This window comes from Colletes gigas, unplaced genomic scaffold, assembly GCF_013123115.1.
Source record: "Colletes gigas isolate AHSC1104 unplaced genomic scaffold, ASM1312311v1 Colletes_gigas_Sc00024, whole genome shotgun sequence".
In the NCBI taxonomy this organism is placed as follows: domain Eukaryota; kingdom Metazoa; phylum Arthropoda; class Insecta; order Hymenoptera; family Colletidae; genus Colletes; species Colletes gigas.
Genome location: NW_025106653.1, coordinates 3,360,994 through 3,383,762, shown reverse-complemented (window position 1 = coordinate 3,383,762; position 22,769 = coordinate 3,360,994). Strand labels below are relative to the sequence as shown.

Below are 22,769 nucleotides of genomic sequence, written 5' to 3'. Positions count from 1 at the left end.
AATCATTTTAAAGAAATTGCTGCAACTTTTAATTTTACATTAAATGCACAAATATACAATTAATTACCAGAAATGAAGGAATTAATAACGTGTGAAAATGTTACGAAGCCAACATTTATTTTCCAACCGCCTCAACTTTCTATATAAAAGAATGTGGAGATAGACAAAAACTGCCTAGATTTCGTAAGTTAACATAAGGCTATGGTACAATAAATGATGGCAAATAAACAAAATTTATTTCTTATAACCACAGCTTCGCCTGCGGCCTCTTGCTCTCTCAAACTTTCGACCCTTAGACCGTACTAATGGTTTTGTGTGAGAATGTGGTACACCAGGTGCAGGTCCAAAGTGTTTCACGGCTTCACGAGCATTACGACGACCTTGCATTAAGACTGTTCGTTTTCCAGTTGGCGCACACAATGCTAACTGATCGAACGTGATCAGCTTACCTCCAGCTTTCAAGATACGGGCCCTAGCTTTCTCAGTAACGCGTAATGCACAGACCTGTAATATAAAATCGATAAATAAAATAAATGCATTGCGTATTCTTTAGCCAATACAATTATCCGATTAACAGCTGTTCTTTCAAATGACACTATATATTTAAGTTTAATTAGAATAGTATATTGCAAATTAACGCTTTCTAGTCAACAAAACTAAAATTTTACGTTTAGTACTCATTTACCCTCCCTCTCCAACCCTCTAAATTTCATGTCGATCGGCCACGTATATTATTCGGAAGAATATACCGAATTAATTAATAGCAAACATAGAATTAGTAAACTATGTAAATGATTATTATCAGTTTAAATGAGAAAATAAAAAGATAATTATTTGTTAAAACAATATGCTGTGGGTACAGTTTATTTACCGTAAGCTTTGGAACTTCAAAAATCCTCGAGTCATCTGTTACTGTGCCGACAATTACTGCAATAGCATTTTCTCTTCCAGGTTTCTTCATAAATCTGACAACACGTGCAAGAGATATTGGAGGACGATGTATCTTGCTCATAAAAAGTCTCTTGAGGATAACCTTATTAAACTTAGCATTTGTACGTCTAGCCAGGAAACGGTAAAGCTACAATAAGAAACACGAAATACACACTTTTACAAAACAGTTTGGAATAAAATAATGTTGATAAATGTTTGCATTGAAATATTAATAAACTGTCCACAACATTATAAAAAGTAAATTATAAATCAATTCATGTTTAATTATTTTTATCTGGTTATATATGAAATAACTTATTAAAACATATATTAAATAGAATCAACTACACATGTTGCAATGATATAATCTACAAGTGGACTGTGATTTCATTTTACACAATATGTTCTAACACATTATTTCAAATACAAAAATTTAAATAACTATTAGTTAAACAAAATTATCTTATAAGCATTAATATTGAATGCAAACTTCTATCAATTTTGTATTGCATTGTGTCAACCGGAATAAGATCTTTAGCCTACTGCTACAAGACTGAATAGTAAAGTTGACTAAATTTCCTTTAGCGAACGTTCAAATTGGATTAGTCCATAAAAGAACTAACACAGAGTGCAGTTCGCAAAATAAATTCATAAGTATCACGTGTATATAGTACTAACAATACGATGATATATCAACAAAAACATAGACAACAAGTACTGTGTTAACTAGATTCTAACAAGGTTCACGTCAAACAAACTATATAATATAATTATTAACAACTTAAATAAATTATATTCATCTTAAAAACAGAAACTGAAAATACACGTGGATGTACTCACTTTGACGAGGAGTCGCAAATAGACATCTTGCGATTTAGGTTCTGTACGCCGAACCTTCCTATCGTGTTTGTGGTTAATATCGATACCCTACAAACGAAATAATTATCATTAACTCTCTTTAACACCTCTGAAACATTATTAAAATCTGCACTCATTCCGATCGGCATAGATTAATCAATTGTCTATTGATTTTATAAATACAACAAATCCACCGCATCGCCTTACCATTTCGATAAACCGGAAAAGAAACGGACGATCTCGTTCTCGAAGTCGATAGGGATTCGTCAAAACGGATGTTTAAGAGGGCGTTGTTCACAGTGTTGTAAAGTTGTGTTAGAAAGAAAACTACGTTGAAAAATTAATTATAAACTATAAACTGAATACATATATTTTCTACAATTCTTATTAGGAATGTCGATATACATAATAAAGAAAAGATTGATTCAAATAAAAATAATTTTAACTGTTTACCTGTTGCTCTCTAGAATCAGAATTGCCAAGCTAAAGAAGAAAAAAAACTATACAAATTTATATAGTAAGAAATATTTCTTTTGTAAAATATTATTTTCCAGTAGTATTTTTACATAATATATCGCAAAAAGAAGGATATTAAAATTCATTGTAAACAATTTATTACAGAAAAGTATTATTTTCGCTCGTGATACTCGATAGTAATTAAAATGGAACTTGTCATTATTTCATGTTATCAAATAAACAAATTAAATTGATATAGGATAATAATAATTAATATCATAACCTCTTTTGGTATCGTCTTCGGACTATTCAAATGTTCAAAATTATCTTTGCGAAGAAAAGTAGTGAAACAGAAAATGTTCGATTTTATGAATACGTGATATTTACAATAATTTTTAAACAATTTTGTCTTTAATGTTTATGCAATATTGTTTTAATTATTATATCAAACGATTTTCCTTAACTCACTAAATCTGTATTTCTTAATTGGGAAAATCAATAACAATGTATAATTCTTTCATTAAGAAACAAATTATTGTTCATTTACATGTTATTAATATGTACTATCAACTATGTAATGTATGTATTAAATGTAATACGAATTCTTAAACATTTTGTAATCATTTTTACGCTAAAAATGTGACATACTACACACATTTTTCGTTGTAAAAAGAATTACAAAATATTTAAGAATTTTTGGAGGGAAAGTGTCTAACAGCCATAGAAAAACAGAATAAGTCAACATATTTAACTTTGATCGAAATTACATATATATAATATGACTATACAGAGTGTTTCATGTTTGAATAGTCAAACTTTGACAGTATAATCTATAGGTCTAAACAGCATAAAAATGATAAACATAGGTCTATCTACATTTTTTTGTTATTTAGTTCTATAAAACATATTGACAAAATTTGGCTCCTAAAATTTGAAACACCCTGTTTATAAAAATTATTCACATGAAATTCCTAATTTGCGCAATGCAGTTTGTTGGAATTGTGTAAAAGAAATATTTTTATTTATGATGAAGTACATCTTCTTAACGCGAGATAGCGTTAAGGGTACTTAAACATAGCATTTGAAATGAACTTGTGAGAATTATCTGTAATTTGTGGCCCTCTGGTGACGAACTCCACAAGTGCCGGCAGTAATTGGTCCTTCAGGTTTCATATAGACAGTATATGCCGTAGACTTCAGTGTGTTCGAGGCAGTTCAATGCTCGAATGCGCGTAAGTACGGGAGTAGCCGAGGTAATGGTGAGATAATTTTTTTCAATCGCAATTCGGGATAGCACATTCTTCCGACTACGAATATTCAATCGAAAGGAAAACTTGAACAGTGTTACACGAGCAGGATACAGAAACCGTCCATTCGTAAAATACTTTAACAAGGCAGTGTTGTAAAAGCGTTGCCCGAGAAATGCACGTGTTTTTGATAGATTCATAAAGGTGCAAAGAAAATCCAGCAAGTACAATTTCAGAAAATGCTTGACGAAACAAAGGGACGCGGAAGCGACAATTAAATTGTTAAGTGACCGACGTTGATACTCTTTCTTAATGGAATCTTTCGAAACGACAACATCCCGCAAAGTCCAGACGAGGAAATCTATCAGTGGAATGAGATGTCTGTGCGTCGCGTGCCTTAAAGATCATGATAATGGCCTGTCCATGGTACGAATATCAGTGTGATTTATGTTTCTTATCGAATGAAAGACGGTCATCAGCGTGTCATGGAGGACGGTGGTCAAGTGCATTCTGGCATTCTTCTCGAGGAAACCTTTTATGTCACGTCCAAGAAAAACACCTACTACAAGGTAAGGTTGACGGAGAAGAACCTCAGCTTAGAGAAAGACAATAGCGAAACGACGAAGGTTGAAACGATCGTTCTGAACGACATAATAGGATGCAGATGTATGCGCTCGAAACGTAAAAGCGCGGGAAGCTGTGTCTGTGGGCCGGGCACCTCGAGATCGCAGGTGAAGCTCGTCGAGTCCGTGGAAGCATTTCAGTGCTACGATGAATTCGATACGTCGGCCTATCTTTATATTTATGCTTACACTCTACGGAAGGCCCGCATGAAAGGCGTCAAGAGACGCGTGAGAACGACGGTCACTCTACGATTTCTCAGCTTTGACAAGTACGAGGATAATCTACGAGAGGCTAGCAGGTGGCGATTAGCCATCAAATGTCTCATTGCTGGCGTGCCCGTGCCTAAAAGTTTTATGAGCCCTACTCACGAGAACCTTGAATCATTGATCAATGGTAAGTCGAAGTTTTTAATTTTACGCGAGTAGCATAATAATTTCGTAAATTGCTCGACGATTCCTCCTTCTGATAATTAGATACTTCACGGAGATAATTTAGATGATAATCTTAAATAATCGATGCTTGGTATTACGGAATAATAATACGAAACAAAAGTTAAATGCAATCGAAATATCGGTGGTGTTCCTGTGAAAATAAATATTATATTGCATAAATATGAAGGTATTCAAATATTTTTTTATTTGATCAAAAGATAATTAAGCTTTGATAGGAAGAATTTAAGTTGCAAAAATATAATCAATAATAATACGGAACAAAAGTTAAATGCATCTGTGGCATTCCTGTGAAAGTAAATATTATATTGCATAAATATGAAGCTATTCAAATATTTTTTTTATTTTATCAAATATTAGTAAGTTTTGATAGGAAGAATTTAAGTTGCAGCAAAAATATAATTAATGTTATAATACTAATTGCATACATTTGAACACTTTTAATTCATAATTATATTTTATAAACAAACAAGAAACATTTAATCCAAATGGTTGGGTGAATTTCTATTAAAATTGTAACACACAGTTACATTGCTATCTACCTTGATATGTAAATAGAGGGTGAAGTATACATTAGGATGTGAAATACTTTCTATTAGATACCTTGCATATGCAGGCCAGGTGCCAACATATCTTTGCTTGGATAAATTTAAATAAGTGTATACAGTATGCCTGTATTTAAAACAACAAGTGTCTCTCAGGCACAATATTTTTCTTTTTCATTGAATACTAATGTAATAAGTTAAATTTAAACAAAACAATGCATATAATTATGCATTGAATTAATTTCAGAAGTTATTTTATCTTCATATTTTAATTCTTTCTTATGTTCTTCAAATAAATACAATAATTTATACAATGCAACATTTTCTTTCATCGATGGACTAATACAAATTGTATAACTATATGGATGATACTAAATAATGGATTGTGTAATCCAGCTTTATACTAAGAAGAAAACACAGGAAAAAATTGCAATGTACTTTAAATAATCTTGATATTATATTCAAGAGTAATGATTGTATAATACATGCAACACAATTGCAGGAACAGAGTAGGCCATGACATTGTGCATAACTTTCTCAGTGATTTATGGGAATAGTAAAACATAATTAAAATATACATACAGGATGTTTAGCCACCACTGGGAAAAATTATAATGGGAGATTTTAGAGGCCAAAATAAGACAAAAATCAAGAACATTAATTTCTCGACTGAGGCTTTGTTAAAAAGTTATTAAAAAATTAAGTTAAAAAATTTCAAATCGTTTTGAAAAATTTATTTTTGATTGCGGGGCTCAATTGCAATCATTTTTGGCGAATACACATAAACCTGAAATCCTACCTCGTTTCGAGAAAATAATTCGAGGTGTGAAATTTTTCGGAGAAAAAAAAAATTTCAAATCGTTCTGGAAAAATTATTTTCGGTTGCCGGGGTCAATTACAAGCATTTTTGATGAATAGATATACCCTCGAAATCCTACCCACTTTCGAGAAAAAAATTCGAGAATGTGTGAAATTTTTCGACAAAATTAAAAAATTTCAAATCGTTCTGGAAAAATTATTTTTGGTTGCAGAGGTCAATTACAATAATTTTTTGTGAATAGACCTAACCCCCAATTCCTACCCATTTTCTAGAAAAAAATTCATTATAGGCGGAACTTTTATCGTTAATAACTTTTTAACAAAGTCTCAATCAACAAATTAGTATTCTTGATTTTCGTCTTATTTTGGTCTCTAGAATCTGCCATAAAAATTTTTCCTAGGGGTAGCCGAACACCCTGTACATGACCATTTTTATGGTACTTTAAATTATTTATAAAATTTGTTGGGACACTGAATAATATTTAAAAAAAGATGATTAAAAGTTGCAATAATTTTACACAGGAAAGAAAAATAATATACTTTGTTTAAACTCTAACTCGTAATTTTCCGTTGCTTTTTTGTGCGACAACGATAAGAATTTGTCCATTATCATATTTTTACTTGGAAAATATTCAGGGTCATCAGGGACCGTTATATATTCATGAATTTTAATGAATAAATTCAGTTTTATGAATCACTTTACATTTTTAAACATCTAACAGAAAATACATATTTTCACGACGCGACGTAATAAATGATCGAAAAAAAATATTTAAAGATGTATTCATTTATTCGAACAGTATGAGGAGCATTTTTGAAAAGTATGTTTGGAAAAATTTTAATTCAATTAGGTATGGAATATTTTTTCATGCTTGGTATTTTATGTATTCTACAGATGCATGGTTCGTTAATTATTTGGTGTAGCATAAATCGAAATTGGGCCAGCCTCTATTGGAACGAACTTTTTTTCCGATCGAGTTCTTTTTTTATTAGCGCGTTTTCTGCAGCGTAACATCCGCGTTCGAGAGAAGCAGAAAAATCATTATTCACCGGTAGCAGAATTCCTGGGAAATTTATGTGCATTCGCTTCCTGGTTCAGACTTTTTGAACATTATTCTTTTTCCTCTTTATTTAGTAACAAATTTACACCACGTATTTCTTATTTCTAAAAAATATAAATTTTCCAGACAATCACTATGGACATTTTCTCCTTGCTAAATTGTACACAAGCATTGCGTAACTTGTTCAAATAGAATCCGGTTATGCACGTTTCCTGCTTCGAACTTGTGAATTGCATATTTACGAGAAAGTCGCTAAAATCCTAAAGTTAAAGAATCCTTAGAATCTTAACTTGTTCTTAATGACTTAAAAGAAACTGTCGCGGTTTGTATTTTTACAATTAGTCGCGAACGAGCGATACTTATCGTTGAACAAAGCATTTATTCAACACGAATGGTGGTGTGATTTTTTTCAGTTTGCAAAGAGTACTTATATCCACATGCTTGGGAAGCGAGAGCTCTTTAGAACCAGGAACGTCACTGCTTGTGATTTTTCACTCGCGAATACAAAAATATATTAAATGTTTCATTAGCTCTATACAGGGTATTTGGGGAAAATTTTAATGGGAGATTCTAGAGGCCAAAATAAGACGAAAATTAAGAATACTAATTTGTTAATTGAGGCTTCGTTAAAAAGTAATTAACGTTTAAAGTTTCGAATGTAGAACGGCGATCTGCGAACAGCTGCGCACGCGCGAAACTCTGCTTACCGATTCATCGACAGCCTTACAGTTTTCTGAGTGAGAACCACTATTGCGCGTGCGCAGCTGTTCGCATGTTGTCGTTCTACAGGCAGAACTTTAAACGTTAATATCTTTTTAACGAAGCTTCAATCAAGAAATTGGTATTCTTGATTTCCGTCTCCTTTTAGCCTCTGGAATGTTTCAGTAAAATTTTTCCCAGAGGTGGCTGAACACCCTGTATAAGAGATGCTTTAGGATTAAAATTATACATAACTACTGCAATAATTAAATGTATCGTTTCGATCTCTGGGAGAGAGGTATATGTAGCCGTAGGAACTAAACGCGTTTCACGTGTTATTAAGTTTTCATCTGATATAATCACTATTTGTAACGTGAAATTATAGTTTGGCGATAATTGCTATATCCGTAATACGATATTAGATTAGATCACTTTTTATCACGCCTTTAATAACAAACCTTTCCTGGCAAATTATTCCTGCTGTTCCGTTTCTGATTAATTAATGACAAAAGTTTTTAGAAAAGAAAAACTATTTTACATAATTTTATCCTTTGTACTTTATTTTTATGAGGTTGTATAATAAACGATTCTTTATAACAATATTAAATATTGTCAATTTTTAAAGAACTTACTTGATAAACTTATGTGTAATTTTGATCTATGATCTTCCGCCATTTTAACAATAGTTTAAATATTTTTTTACAATTTAACTCATTGCTTTATTTATTAAAAAATCCAGATACGTATATGCAATTTATTTCACAATTCGTTAATCTTGATCTTTGCAATTATCTGATAGAACGCGATATCTGATTTTTTTGTTTAACACTGCAAGAAATTGCGAAATATTTCGACTTTCCGTGACTGGATACGAAGAAATCTTATTTGTTACAATATTTATTGCTTGGGTTCGATAACTGCTAATATCATGATACTGACTGTTCTTTCATTTTTATTGCAACATAGGAAATTTATTTAAAAAAACAATTCAAACATTTGTATTACTTCGAATTGTATGGTTATTTTTTATGCTGATTCAATATGATTGGCATTGAAACATGCTAAAAAATTGTCTCTTCGTATCGCAGAAATAGAAATAGACGATTAATTTTAAAACTGATATACTTCTAAAAATTATTACACAAGTAGAAAGTCGAAATAAACTATTAAACGTATTCTTAATTGTTTGATAACATTGTATTTGTTAACATTAAAAAAAAATATACGCGAGATTTGTTCCACAATTTAAAAAGTTCAGATTCTAAAACTAGATAAAATGAAACATATTTCCATTGTGTAACTTGATATGTATCCTCTTATCTCTTTCTCAGTCACGGTGTTGTCTGAAGTATTTAAAATAATTACAATTTAGGGATAATTATACCTGCGTTTCTCATGCACCATTATGGCAATAATGGTATTATTTTTCGATGCGTGACGTACCATTTTCAATTGCATAACACGACCAACGAATCGTACAATCATAGCTGCTGCAATGCAGTTCAATTCTGACGATTATTTTTTTTTATACTTTCCAGAAGAAGATTTAAATTCTAGAAAATTATTCATATATAAAATAAATTATTAAAACATACATAAAATATACTAGTATATTAAATAAAATCAACTAGACACGTTGCAACGACATAACCTATAAGTTGACTGTGATTTCATTTTACACAATATGTTCTAACACATCATTTCAAATACATACATTTAAACAACTATTAGTTAAATAAAATTATCTTATAAGCATTAATATTGAGTGCAAACTTCTATCAATTTTGAATAACACGACCAACGAGTCGTACAATCATAGCTGCTATAATGCAGTTCAATTCTGACGATTATTTTTTTTTATACTTTCCAGAAGAAGATTTAAATTCTAGAAAATTATTCATATATAAAATAAATTATTAAAACATACATAAAATATACTAGTATATTAAATAAAATCAACTAGACACGTTGCAACGACATAACCTATAAGTTGACTGTGATTTCATTTTACGCAATATGTTCTAACACATCATTTCAAATACATACATTTAAACAACTATTAGTTAAATAAAATTATCTTATAAGCATTAATATTGAGTGCAAACTTCTATCAATTTTGAATAACACGACCAACGAATCGTACAATCGTATGTAGCTGCTGTAATGCAGTTCAATTCTGACGATTATTTTTTTTTATACTTTCCAGAAGAAGATTTAAATTCTAGAAAATTATTCGTATATAAAATAAATTATTAAAACATACATAAAATATACTAGTATATTAAATAAAATTAACTAGACACGTTGCAACGACATAACCTATAAGTTGACTGTGATTTCATTTTACGCAATATGTTCTAACACATCATTTCAAATACATACATTTAAACAACTATTAGTTAAATAAAATTATCTTATAAGCATTAATATTGAGTGCAAACTTCTATCAATTTTGAATAACACGACCAACGAATCGTACAATCGTATGTAGCTGCTGTAATGCAGTTCAATTCTGACGATTATTTTTTTTTATACTTTCCAGAAGAAGATTTAAATTCTAGAAAAATATTCGTATATAAAATAAATTATTAAAACATACATAAAATATATTAGTATATTAAATAAAATCAACTAGACACGTTGCAACGACATAACCTATAAGTTGACTGTGATTTCATTTTACGCAATATGTTCTAACACATCTAACACAGTTTTTGCAATCTAGTAACCACAATAAGGAATCACAATGATCTTTTACTTTTGAATGATTATTAAGCGGGACTTATTAACCCGTCTTAAGATCTTCGTTACTCGGTATTTCGAAGGTAACCGATTCCAAGATTTCGTTGCAACGGTGCCAAATCTTTGTCTCTTTAATAACACCGACAACCTGTGGCGTAGTGAGAACTATGTGACTCATAAAGCGTTTCCTTTGTCGTCGAAATAGTTAGAAAATAATGTCTCGTATATCGTATTTCCATTGTCTATTATCTAATAAACAATCCTTTAATAAGGTAGAAATTACGATTAACCGGTTGGAATATGTTTCCAGTGCTTGTAATTATTTTTTGCATTTATCCAAAGAACCGTCCATCCATTTACGGTGGAGTTATGCAATGAGAGGAAGTAAAATAATTCCGTAGAAAAATGTGCAGTTTATTTCAGTCAATGGCTGTAGTAATATTAACATCCACGATCGGTGCTAATTAAGTCCTCAGCAAAACATAATTAATGCAATATGAAAACTATGTTAGTAGGAAGCGTGTCAGAGGAAAAACCGTGCGTCTGCGTACATGAAATTACTGTACCGATTCAGTCAAATATGGGAATGAATAATAAAACTACCTATTTGTTGTAAAAATATTCTTCTGATTTGTAGGATAATGTCTTAATAATTTTTGGCATATATTCTTCAACTATTTTTAATAGTACAATTTTATTTCTGCAATTATATAAATAACTAAATTTTATTAATATGTTATACTTAATATCACAAAAGTACTTTATACTACTACCAAACAAAAAAACTACTGTCGAAACATTGAATATTTCTGTCAAAAGGGACGCCATTTTATTAATTTTTATTTCATGATGGTTTTAGTCTTTCAGACTAATGGTTTATTTTTTTTTCTAATTATATTTTGAATTAAGATAACCAACAATTTTCCATTTACGTAACACTGTCCAGAACAATAATATCTAACCGAAGAAGAACTTGAATATATTAGCTACATCTAGTTTGACGTCAGCTTTGATGTTTGGTACGATAAAAAGAACTAAATATGGAAATCGATACGTGCAAATCCGCTCTTTATAAAGAAAAATGATCGTACGTAGTCGATGATTTGTAAAATTCTAATGAAGACGGTTTAATTTTCCACGTGCCAGTTTGAAAGGAAATAAAACGTTTTTATCATGCATGCAATCTGTTTAAAATAATTTGAATTCACGATAGTTCACACTTTTGCAGTAATTTTGTTTGGTAGTACCTTAGCATACAATAGTAGTATTTAATTATATCTGTAATAACAATAATACACTGCCAAAAATAATTGAAGATTGAGATTTATCAACAATATTGGAGACTGATCAGGTGTTAAAATAATCCGTATTGTCCGTTTTTTTTTTTTAAATTTATAATCATCAACGTTTTCCACTTGATCTTTAACTGGCCTAAAATGAGTTTGCAATGCCTGAAGCTTTGTAAAGGTCATTTTGCCATTATGTTCCGAGAACTCCCACGTATGCAAATGAAACGAAAGGGAATCGATTTTACCATACAGAAAATGTTTACGTTGGCCTTGTTATTGAGACTATTAACATTCTCATACAGTGAGTAACACAAGTGTTCGAACGGTAGTGTAGACAAAGCTTCAGTCAGTAAAAGTCGTGCAATACATTTTAGACTGATAATGGTTCATTTTTTGTATAATATATTTAAACACAAATTAACACACTTTGTGTTACGAATTCAAGTGTTTTTTTTTTTTTTATAATTTACAAAACATATGTTTCAAAATAAAAATATTATTTTACATGCTCTCAGCTGCAATCTAGTTCTAAGTAAGCTAGTTCTAATTTACGAATGAATCTAACAATTTTATTCGTTACTCAAAAATAAAATTTGTCCAACTTTAATACAACACAATAGATTGCAGCTAAGAGCATGTAAAATAATATTTTTATTTTGAAATATATGTTTTGTAAATTATAAAAAAAAAAAACACTTGAATTCATAACACAAAGTGTGTTAATTTGTGTTTAAATATATTATACAAAAAATATTTATATAAAGAATGAACCGTTATCAGTTCAAAATGTATTGTACGACTTTTCTAATTTAGTTCTAATTTACGAATGAATTTAACATTTTTATTCGTTATTCGAGAATAAAATTTGCTCAACTCCTTATCGTAACAGTGTTAAACTGCTTGTAGCGTTTTTCTAGGGGTCTTTGTGGGGATTTTTCATTCGCCTAGTAGAATTATGCTGGTACAGCAGCGAACTTGTTAAACGTGTAACGCGATGGCTATGAATCTAAATCGCATTCTTTGCGTTCTTTTTTTGTTATCCAGATCCAAAGTCCAAAAATATTTATTCGCTCTGACCAGGTACGATTAAAAGCATTCCGATAAAGATTAATCGGCGGACTCGATATTTGTTTCAACCGGAATCACGATTTCATTTCAAATCGCATTAATTCGGTACCAATAAGCAATAATTTTATCGCCTGGACAGCTTATCGTAGAAATAAAACAAAGTTAAACAAAGTTTCAGGCAAGTTTCGTAAACGTGTAAACGAAGTTGCAACACAGCTGAAAATAAGCGTGTCTTTTCATAGTTGCGCTGGGATGTTTAAACTATGCATGTTAATGAAACAATTCATTGACACGCAGACTTTGGTCGAATGAATAAAAAAGGTTAAACGGCGTTGCAGGCTATGTGTTTAGTCGCGTTATACAGGGTGAGTCGATAAGAACTGTTATCTAAAATAACCCGTTGCCTATCAGTTGTATCTCACACGATGTTATTTAAGTTTTTTTATATTTCGTATTTTCTCAGATATCAAAGTGATATTTTCAGCGTTTTAATTAAATATGAAATATTATTCAGAAGTTCGCCAATCGTAACGTTTGAATTTATATTTATTGTTACTGTTAGGGCATATCAAAGTGTCTTGGATCCTTTGTAGCTGTGGTTGAAGCAACCACCTCTTGTGTGCCAAGTTACACACGTCTCACGATGTTTATGTAGCAATAATGAATATCCTCTTTCCACAAGAACTGCAAATCATGCTTTTTTCCTTAATGATCTCATCATTCGCCTCTGACTCACACCTTTTGTCAGATCTAGTTCTGCAATCACTTCGATACAACAAAGTTCAAACATTTCTCCGTACAATATTAACGAGTCATTTCAAGCAATGGTTCTTGTTGGCTCACCTTGTACACACGATCACTTCTCATCCAGCGCGATCAATTCTCAGCATTAACATATTGAATAATCTTTCGGTAGGTAATTTACGAACACAAGCAATACCAGTGTATCATTTAATCTTTCGTGTCAGATATTGGGTTGCAACGTGTGAAATATGTACGGGCAGATACGACAGTTCGCGTGTACGGATGAAGATATCATTTACTAGCAGCGTTTCGCTTTTAGTGGACGGGAACAAACGTGCCGATCTCGTGAGAACTTTAGGACAACGAAGGCGATCGTAGTATCCTTGGCTGTAGGATGTCAACAGTTCAAGGTTGACCCGAAATAATCTCTTTTGGGCGCTAAAATCTTTGACTCTTTCACAGTTTGGTCCGTACAAGTAGCCTTAGATATAGGACGATTTGTTTAAAATTGGACAAATTGCTCGACTAAAATTCATACTCGACGAATCAAATTTACATTTACCACGCTCGGTATATTAATCTCCGCGATCCTTGTTAGCTTCGTAAGTATGTTGTTGCACGCGAAACAGCTGATAACTAAAAAGTGTTACCAGATGGCATTTATCGTTCTAGTACGAAATTGCAAATCAGTGTATTAACACTAATCGATGTAATCGCCATACATTTTCAAACATCGGAGATTAAATACTCGGGAACGTCGTAACGAGTCTACGAGGCTTCCAGAGATTATTTAATACAACGATGAATATGAATTATTTTCCGTGTGCTATTTTCGTTTGTTCGATGCCCCTGATAGAAGGCTGAATGCTTTTGGATATCAATATTCGATCAGGAATGGATGTTATCGGCAATATTTGGCCATACTTTCGCGATCAATACTGGATTCCATGCATCTGTTAAACGTGCAGAAAAGTTTTACATTGAAACTTCTCTAAGGGGACGAACTTTACGCGAGTTACAATCATCGCGGACGCTGAATTTTTAAGCATGAAAGTCCTGTCGACGGAAATTTGCACTCTTCGTTCGCGAGTACAACTTTTGAAACAAGAATGAGAGCGATTTAGAAGGTTTGCGTAATTTGCACGGAACTTAAATAAAGATATTTGTCGCGACTTTCAGAAACGGAGCTGAGAAATTTTCTTATTTTATCTACGCGAACGAACCATTTTCTGACGAGTTGTTGTTCAAGTTTTAGCCAATTAGACGCGAGACGATTCCTCCAATTTGTCTCGCGTTACTGAAAACCACGACAAATATTTTTCTACGCCAGTTCGAGACGTGAATTAGATTGGAAGAGTTAAATGACGAAGGATCGAGAATAAGCTGGAGTCGTGGAGGAACGTTCAAGGAAATGGCTACTTCAACCCTTTCAATGCCACGAACGTTCGCAAGCGTTTCATCGATCACTTCCTGCGATGAACACTCATAGGCGTTGGTCAAACATGATTAATAAATACAGTTGCTCCTAGCAATCTGTCCACCCCGTAGTATGACATATTTTATTCTTGTTTGCTTTAACCCATTAACGCCCAAATTATTTTTTTTTTTTCAAATTTCAAAATTTCACTTATTCAGATTTATTAGTAACCTTGCTCTGAATAAGAAAATATTTTCCGTTCTCACATTTTTGAATTTTGGCCTGTCCTATAAATAGGACGCTGGGACTTAGTGCTATCAGAATTTGCAAGTGTATAGTATATGTATACGAAAGTATTGAAAACAATTATAAACTGAAATATTTATTTAAAACTAATAGAAATAGATTTGTTTCTTATGATAATTTATAAAACAATTTTTACATAATGTTACTGTACACTGTTCACAATATGTCAGTGGTTTAGCTTTGCAACCCTCTCGGAGTTTTTATGATATAATTCTAGACAAAGTAAGGAAATTTATGCAAAGTTTATAATTTTTTTATTAAAAGAATATTGGTAATATAATACAACAATAATTATAATTTAGTTTAATACACCCTAAAATATATGTGGTAAATTTGTCATTTAATTTGAACCAATTTTAAGGGTTGAAAAAAAAATAAAATACTCAGTGTCCTGTAAATAGGACACTGGCTTATAATGGTTTAATGTAACTCTTAATTAATATCTTTTCGTTCGGTTAGTATTTTAGAACATTTTAGTTTACAAACTTGTAGAGATTCATGAATGTCAGGACGTTTCACGGATATTTCATTATAAAATTTTAATGAGAGATTCTGGGAGCCAAAATAAGACGAAAATCAAGAATACCGATTTGTTGATGGAGACTTCGTTAAAAAGTTATTAACGTTTAAAATTCTGCCTATACTGAATTTTTTTCTCGAAAGTGGATAGGATTTCGGGGGTATGTGTAATGACCAAAAATGATTGTAATTGACCCCTGCAACCAAAAATAATTTTTCCAGAACGATTTGAAAGTTTTTTTTTCGTCGTAAAATTTCACACCTTCTCGAATTTTTTCCTAGAAAGTGGGTAGGATTTCGGGGGTAGGTCTATTCACCAAAAATGATGGTAATTGATCCCCGCAACCGATAATAATTTTTTCAGAACGATTTGAAATTTTTTTTTTCGTCGTAAAATTTCACACCTTCTCGAATTTTTTCCTAGAAAGTGGGTAGGATTTTGGGGGTACGTCTATTCACCAAAAATTATTGTAATTGGCCCCTGTAATCGAAAATAATTTTTCCAGAACGATTTGAAAGTTTTTTTTTCGTCGTAAAATTTTACACTTTCTCGAATTTTTTTCTAGAAAGTGGGTAGGATTTCGGGGGTACGTCTATTCACCAAAAATGATGGTAATTGATCCCCGCAACCGAAAATAATTTTTCCAGAACGATTTGAAATTTTTTTTTTCGTCGTAAAATTTTACACTTTCTCGAATTTTTTTCTAGAAAGTGGGTAGGATTTCGGGGGTACGTCTATTCACCAAAAATGATGGTAATTGATCCCCGCAACCGATAATAATTTTTCTAGAACGATTTGAAATTGTTGAATTTAATTGTTAATAACTTTTTAACGAAGCCTCGATCAACAAATTGGTATTCTTGATTTTCGTCTTATTTTGGCCTCTAGAGTCCCCCATTCAAATTTTTCCCAGTGGTTGCCGAACACCCGATACTCGGTTTGTACGCGCGTGGGTGGATAAATTTGAAGAACACTGAACGAATATTGAAATTGGATGTAGAATGTATTGGAGTGTAGCTACAAGTGCTTGGTATCGATTAGCTAAACTTTGAGGGTTACCGAACCTCTCCTTCGGTTTGGACGCGATTGAAATAACAGGAACTACAACCAAGGATTGATTAGTTAAGGTGGCGCGAAGTTTACTCAATAGATGAGATTTGCATACACTCCATACTGGGAAACGTATCTACATGGAAATATTAATAACGTTTTATCTAGTTCACGTTGAACTTCCATACATTGATCGTGTTTTCGAGAATTCTTAAACCGAACGAACATTTTTATTTGATAGAATATATTTTGATTAGATTTGTTGACGGATGTCACAACAAAATCACAGAAACAATGGTATTGGATGAGCATGGAAAAGAGATAAGAGAATGATCGAGCGATTAAAATTATCTTCCAATTTAGAATCACTTAAAAAGTTAAGATTAAACGTTGTTTTCCTCGATGCGACCTTTTAAAACAGAAACTATCGATGCGATTTCGCCACGAATATTACAAAAATACAGGCATTCATTTCACTTTGCGTCGATTTTACGTAAAAAAGTGCAGCTTTGAAATTATTCTGTCCGTCGCCTGATAAATATTATAATCTATAATGCTTCTTGAAATTCTCGAGGTTTCAAACAATTTTTTTCGTAAATCGAATGTTACGACAATTTGTAAAAAAAATCGATAGTCCGTATATTTTTTTACCCCAATAAAATTTGTACTGAAAAAACACGTTCGACGTTTCGAAACGTATTTTACGAGAGTCGAGGGAATAATAGCTGTCTGGCAATAACAGTGCTCGTTCAAAGATAAAAAACCTGTATTTCAAATTTTTATATTACAAAATGTTTTCGACTTCGTTTCACTCGGTTTTACTTTCTATAAATTAATGAGTTTTTTGTTTTTATCCGGTTAAAGTTTTTCTAATATTATAAGATGCATGCAGCGGAGAACGTAGGAAACAAATATGGCGTCGGGAAGGCACGCGTAGGCATGAATCGTGCATGTACGAACAGACTTGGAAGGTTTGACGCTTGGTGTGTGGATGTGGGAAACGGTAATCCAAGAACGGTCCGTGTCATAATAATTAGAACACCGGCAAGAAACGACCGGGACGAAGAGTTAACGAGGGACGCATAGCGGAAGAAGCTAACGAACAAAACTGCGATGAATAAAGTTTCTGGTCGTTTCAACCAGTGGTTCTTATCTTTTATTTTCCACGAACTCTTCGTAACACTTTAATAGAGCTCGTGAACCCTTTCTATGCAATATTCCTCGGGCTAACGTACTTAAATATTAGGTAAATCTTGATTTTACTGTATCGTTCTAGGCCCTTGCATTGCAATCATCGAACTATCGAAGAGTGCAGAGTTCTTATCATTACCGGTTCGTGTAACTTATCACGCAATAATCGATGATAGATCCTTTCGTTTCTTATCGAACAGCCTTGTGTTATTATAGCCGGAAAGAAAGATTAGTCGTGGAAGAAATTACGAGCCGTATTGGATCGAACATACAGTGACTCTGGAGGAATCGATCAGATATAACGCGACTCTATACAGGGTGTTCCGCCAACCCTGGGAATAATTTTAATGGGGGATTCTGGATGCCAGAATAAGACGAAAATCAAGAATACCAATTTTTTAATTGAGGCTTCGTTAAAAAGTTATTAACGTTTAAAGTTCCGACCGTACTGAATTTTTTAATTTTAGATCATTCACGGAAAAATTATTTTTGGTTGCGGGGGTGAATTACAATAATTTTTGGTCAATAGGCATACCCTCGAAATCCTAACCATTTTCGAGAAAAAAATTCGAGAAGGTGGGAAATTTTTCGACAAAATTAAGAAATTTCAAATCATTCTGGAAAAATTATTTTCCATTACAGGGGTCAATTATAATTATTTTTACTCAATAGACATACCCCTGAAATCCTACCCAGTTTCGAGAAAAAAATTCAATTGGTGGAGAAATTTTTCAGCGAAAAACAATTTTTTCAAATCATTCTGGAAAAATTATGTTTGATTGCAAGGGTCAATTATAATCATTTTCAGTTAATAGACATACCCCTGAAATCCTACCCAGTTTCGAGAAAAAAAATTCAATGAGAGAAATTTTTCAGCGAAAAAAAAATTTTTTCAAATCATTCTGAAAAAATTATTTTCGATTGCAGGGTTCAATTACAATAATTTTTGGTTAATAGACATACCCTCGAAATCCTACCCAGTTTCGAGAAAAAAATTCAATGGGAGAAATTTTTCAGCAAAAAAAAATTTTTTCAAATCATTCTGAAAAAATTATTTTCGATTGCAGGGCTCAATTAAAATTATTTTTGGTCAATAGACATACCCTCGAAATCCTAACCATTTTCGAGAAAAAAATTCAGTACGGGCGGAACTTTAAAGGTTAATAACTTTTTAACAAAGCCTCCATCAACAAATTGGTATTCTTGATTTTCGTTTTATTTTGGCCTGTAGAATCCTTCATTAAAATTTTTCCCAGGGTTGGTCGAACACCCTGTATGGGGTGTCCCGCGTAACTGAGAAAAGATGTATGTATCTCTAAAACGGGTAGAGATATCAATTTTCACGTGAATAACGTTGTGCATCATCGTCGAATGTACAAGCAACGGGAGAGTAGATATATTTATTTTGTTTGCTATTTTGACACATTAAACGCCATTTTGGTACCTCGGGGAGTATCAAATTAAACAAAAATAACACAAATTTTGCTCCAGAACCTCGTGACTTTGTATTTCCGGCTCGACACTAAAACAGTAGTCCGTACGTAACTTAAACTTGACCAGCATCCCCGCGATTGATCGAAAACGTTAAAATTTAATGGAAACGGCCGAAATCGTGTTCCTAAATCGTCTCCGTAACGTACGTTTATAGCCATACGTGGTTTCCATCTCAATGAATCCGGGGCCAGATTCCCAGGCTGAATGAAACTTTTATTTACGACCTTATTAACGATATCGATACGAATCGAATGACGTACACGGAGCGTACGTAAGTCGCGAGACAGAAGAACAATTGGGTCGCAAGTGTCGCGTCTCAGCGTCGCCCGAAAGTGTTTCGATATTTTTCTAAAGTATCGACCACGTGGCCGGGGGCCAAATTAATCTGGAAATGACCTACATAAAATTGCTGATTATGTCTCGTTACATCCTCAGCATCGTCTTTGCGAGCATTCTAGGCAACAACTCGATTTATCGGGCCGCAGATTCGACAATTTTGAGTTTGATCGTTAAAAGAAAATTCAATATCGGTTCCTCGGAGTCTCTGACACAACGTTTAACGTGTTGATCTTCGTGAAATCAGTTAAATGGGAATGCACGATAATTAGCTGAGAAATGTGGTAGGTCAGTGACGCAAGACGCACGATTTCTGCCCATTGTGTGCAAGATTTACGAGGGGGATAAGGTCGGAAGAGTATTAAAATTAATGTGTGTCTCCACCAGAACGCCAACATTGAACCCAACATCCGCGCCAATAAACCGTGCCATAGATCTCTTGCGGGAGTAAAGGTCCGTTTTAACGCGACGTAAAGTCACGACTTTTATCATCGTGAAAATTTAAATGTCTTCTTGTCACGACATACCAATCGTAGATGTCGTTTATTCTGTTATTTTCTATACGAATAATTTCTGTCGAAACGTTGAGAGCCACTAAAATCGCGTGTCTTGCTTATCAATTTGCATTATAAGAGATTTTTTTAATGTCACGTAAAAACAGACTCTTGCTCCTGTATTACTTCGACATAGTTCGTTGAATCACTTTCGTATCGCGCTGGAGCTTTTGTCCTACAACCTTTTTACTTTTCGCTTCTGAAAGGTCTTTGAAAAAAAATATCTACATTGTTTCCCAATAAGAGCGACGGGAACTTTGAATCGAAATAAAATGGAAGCTGCAAAAGCTACTCCTCTGGCGTACGATGTTTTATTTTAACGTATGTACACTCGAGTGATCGAAAAAAATAATGGACTACTGCATGCTGTGTCGAATCGATGAAATAAATAAAAATTTAACATCCTCTGTCCACTAGAATTTTCATGAATATCGTCTTTAAAAACAGCGTTCGTGAAGCGAAAACAAGCTTGGAATACACAGTCACGTAATCAGCGAGTATAAATCAAAGTAATGTCCGTTAATGTAGGCAGTAATCATTTTGTATTGCCGACGCTGGAAATAGCTACGTGTCGCGTATATGGGTATTGAAAGGCAATCAACGACGCGCAGAAGATGAACGATTATCAAACGATTGAGCAAGATTTTCCTTAGATTTTCATCGAGACTTCGTTCCCAGTCTCGCATTATCTGCACTTTCACCGGTTACGTTTAACGACTCATAACTGCAACGTTTACGTAAATCCAACCGGAGCCTGTACAAATTGTTCAATGGAAAACAGTTTTGCTCGAAAGTTACGACTTTCCTCGTTGCAATTCCGGTAACCTATTTTCTCTTACGAATCCAGTCGGCATTTGCACGGACCAGGAAATTGGTCTTATGTCATACAAATTGAAACGAAAGTGAACTTTTTTTTTACAATTGATCGACCGTGTACAAAATTGAAATGACTTTTGAGCGTCGAAATATTCTATTGTAAAACGCGTAGTTTTGGGTCTTTCTATGGTCGATTTTTCCGTGGAACGTTTTGGTTCGAACGTTACACAATGGCACTAGCTATTTGCACCGACGATTTCCGAGTATCAAGACACAAACTATTGCCTCGGATATCCGGTGTTACCCAGAATTCACGAGATGGACGTGCAATACATTTAACTGAGTGTAACCCATTTCCACAAGAATCTACTTGACATACAATCTTTTACAAGTTTCAAGCTTCATTTTCAGCTGTGTAGCACGTTGCAATCATATACACGGTGCAGAAGTATACAAATTGCCATTTTTAACAAAGTTAACCGAGATTTTCTAAAAATCGTTGAAAATTTATTTTATGTTTTTTATTTAATGATTTTATTCTCAAAGTGGAAAGGAAAGCAAAATGTACTTGGAAAAACTATACGAGACTGTTTCGCGACAACCTGAGCAATAGGTTTCGTGTTAGCGCTGAAAATAAACTATAAAGCGAGTATAAAGGCTTGAAACCAGAAACTTTCAAGTATTTATTTCGAATGTTCCGTAGTACAGCAATATTCGAAAAAATTTAATGGGAGATTCTAGGGACCACAATAAGACGAAAATCAAGAATATCAATTTTTTGATTGAGGCTTCGTTGAAAAATTATTAAAAAATTAAATTAAAAAATTTCAAATCATTCACGGAAAAATTATTTTTGGTTTCGGGGGTCAATTACAATCATTTTTGGTCATTAGACATACCCTCGAAATCCTATCCACTTCCGAGAAAAAAATTCGAGAATGTGGGAAATTTTTCGACGAAATTAAGAAATTTCAAATTGTTCTGGAAAAATTATTTCTGTTTGTAGTGGTCAATTACAATTATTTTTGGTCAATAAACATACCCCCTAAATCCTACCCAGTTTCGAGAAAAAAATTCAATTGATGGAGAAATTTTTCAGGGAAAAAAATTTTTTTCAAATCATTCAGGAAAAATTATTTTCGATTGCAGGGGTCAATTACAATTATTTTTGGTCAATAAACATACCTCCTAAATCCTACCCAGTTTCGAGAAAAAAATTCAATTGATGGAGAAATTTTTCAGGGAAAAAAATTTTTTTCAAATCATTCTGGAAAAATTATTTTCGATTGCAGGGGTCAATTATAATCATTTTTGGTTAATAGACATATCCCCTAATTCCTACTCAGTTTCGAGAAAAAAATTCAATTGATGGAGAAATTTTTCAGGGAAAAAAATTTTTTTCAAATCATTCTGGAAAAATTATTTTCGATTGCAGGGGTCAATTATAATCATTTTTGGTTAATAGACATACCCTCGAAATCCTAACCATTTTCGAGAAAAAAATTCCTTACCACAAAATATAATTTCAGGGCAGAAATGTTTCCCCGAAATTTC

At 32.8% G+C, this 22,769-nt stretch overlaps 2 protein-coding genes across 2 annotated transcripts in view; one reads left to right on the top strand and one right to left on the bottom strand.

The window, feature by feature from the left end:
• Positions 1-88: 88 nt before the first annotated feature.
• Positions 89-2,058, bottom strand: LOC122401399 (60S ribosomal protein L18). Its single transcript, XM_043403492.1, has 4 exons — positions 1,996-2,058; positions 1,771-1,857; positions 872-1,078; positions 89-504 (listed from the first exon to the last, which is right to left on the bottom strand). The coding sequence occupies exons 1-4, from the start codon at positions 1,996-1,998 to the stop codon at positions 235-237; spliced, it is 567 nt and encodes a 188-aa protein (XP_043259427.1). The 5' UTR covers positions 1,999-2,058; the 3' UTR covers positions 89-234.
• A 1,386-nt stretch (positions 2,059-3,444) lies between these two features.
• The window catches only part of LOC122401397 (sphingosine kinase 1-like), a 36,132-nt gene continuing 16,807 nt past the window's right edge, over positions 3,445-22,769 (top strand). Inside the window, exon 1 of the mRNA XM_043403487.1 lies at positions 3,445-4,508. Coding sequence (XP_043259422.1) covers positions 3,953-4,508 — 556 coding nt within the window. The 5' untranslated portion in view covers positions 3,445-3,952. The remainder of the gene's footprint in view (positions 4,509-22,769) is intronic.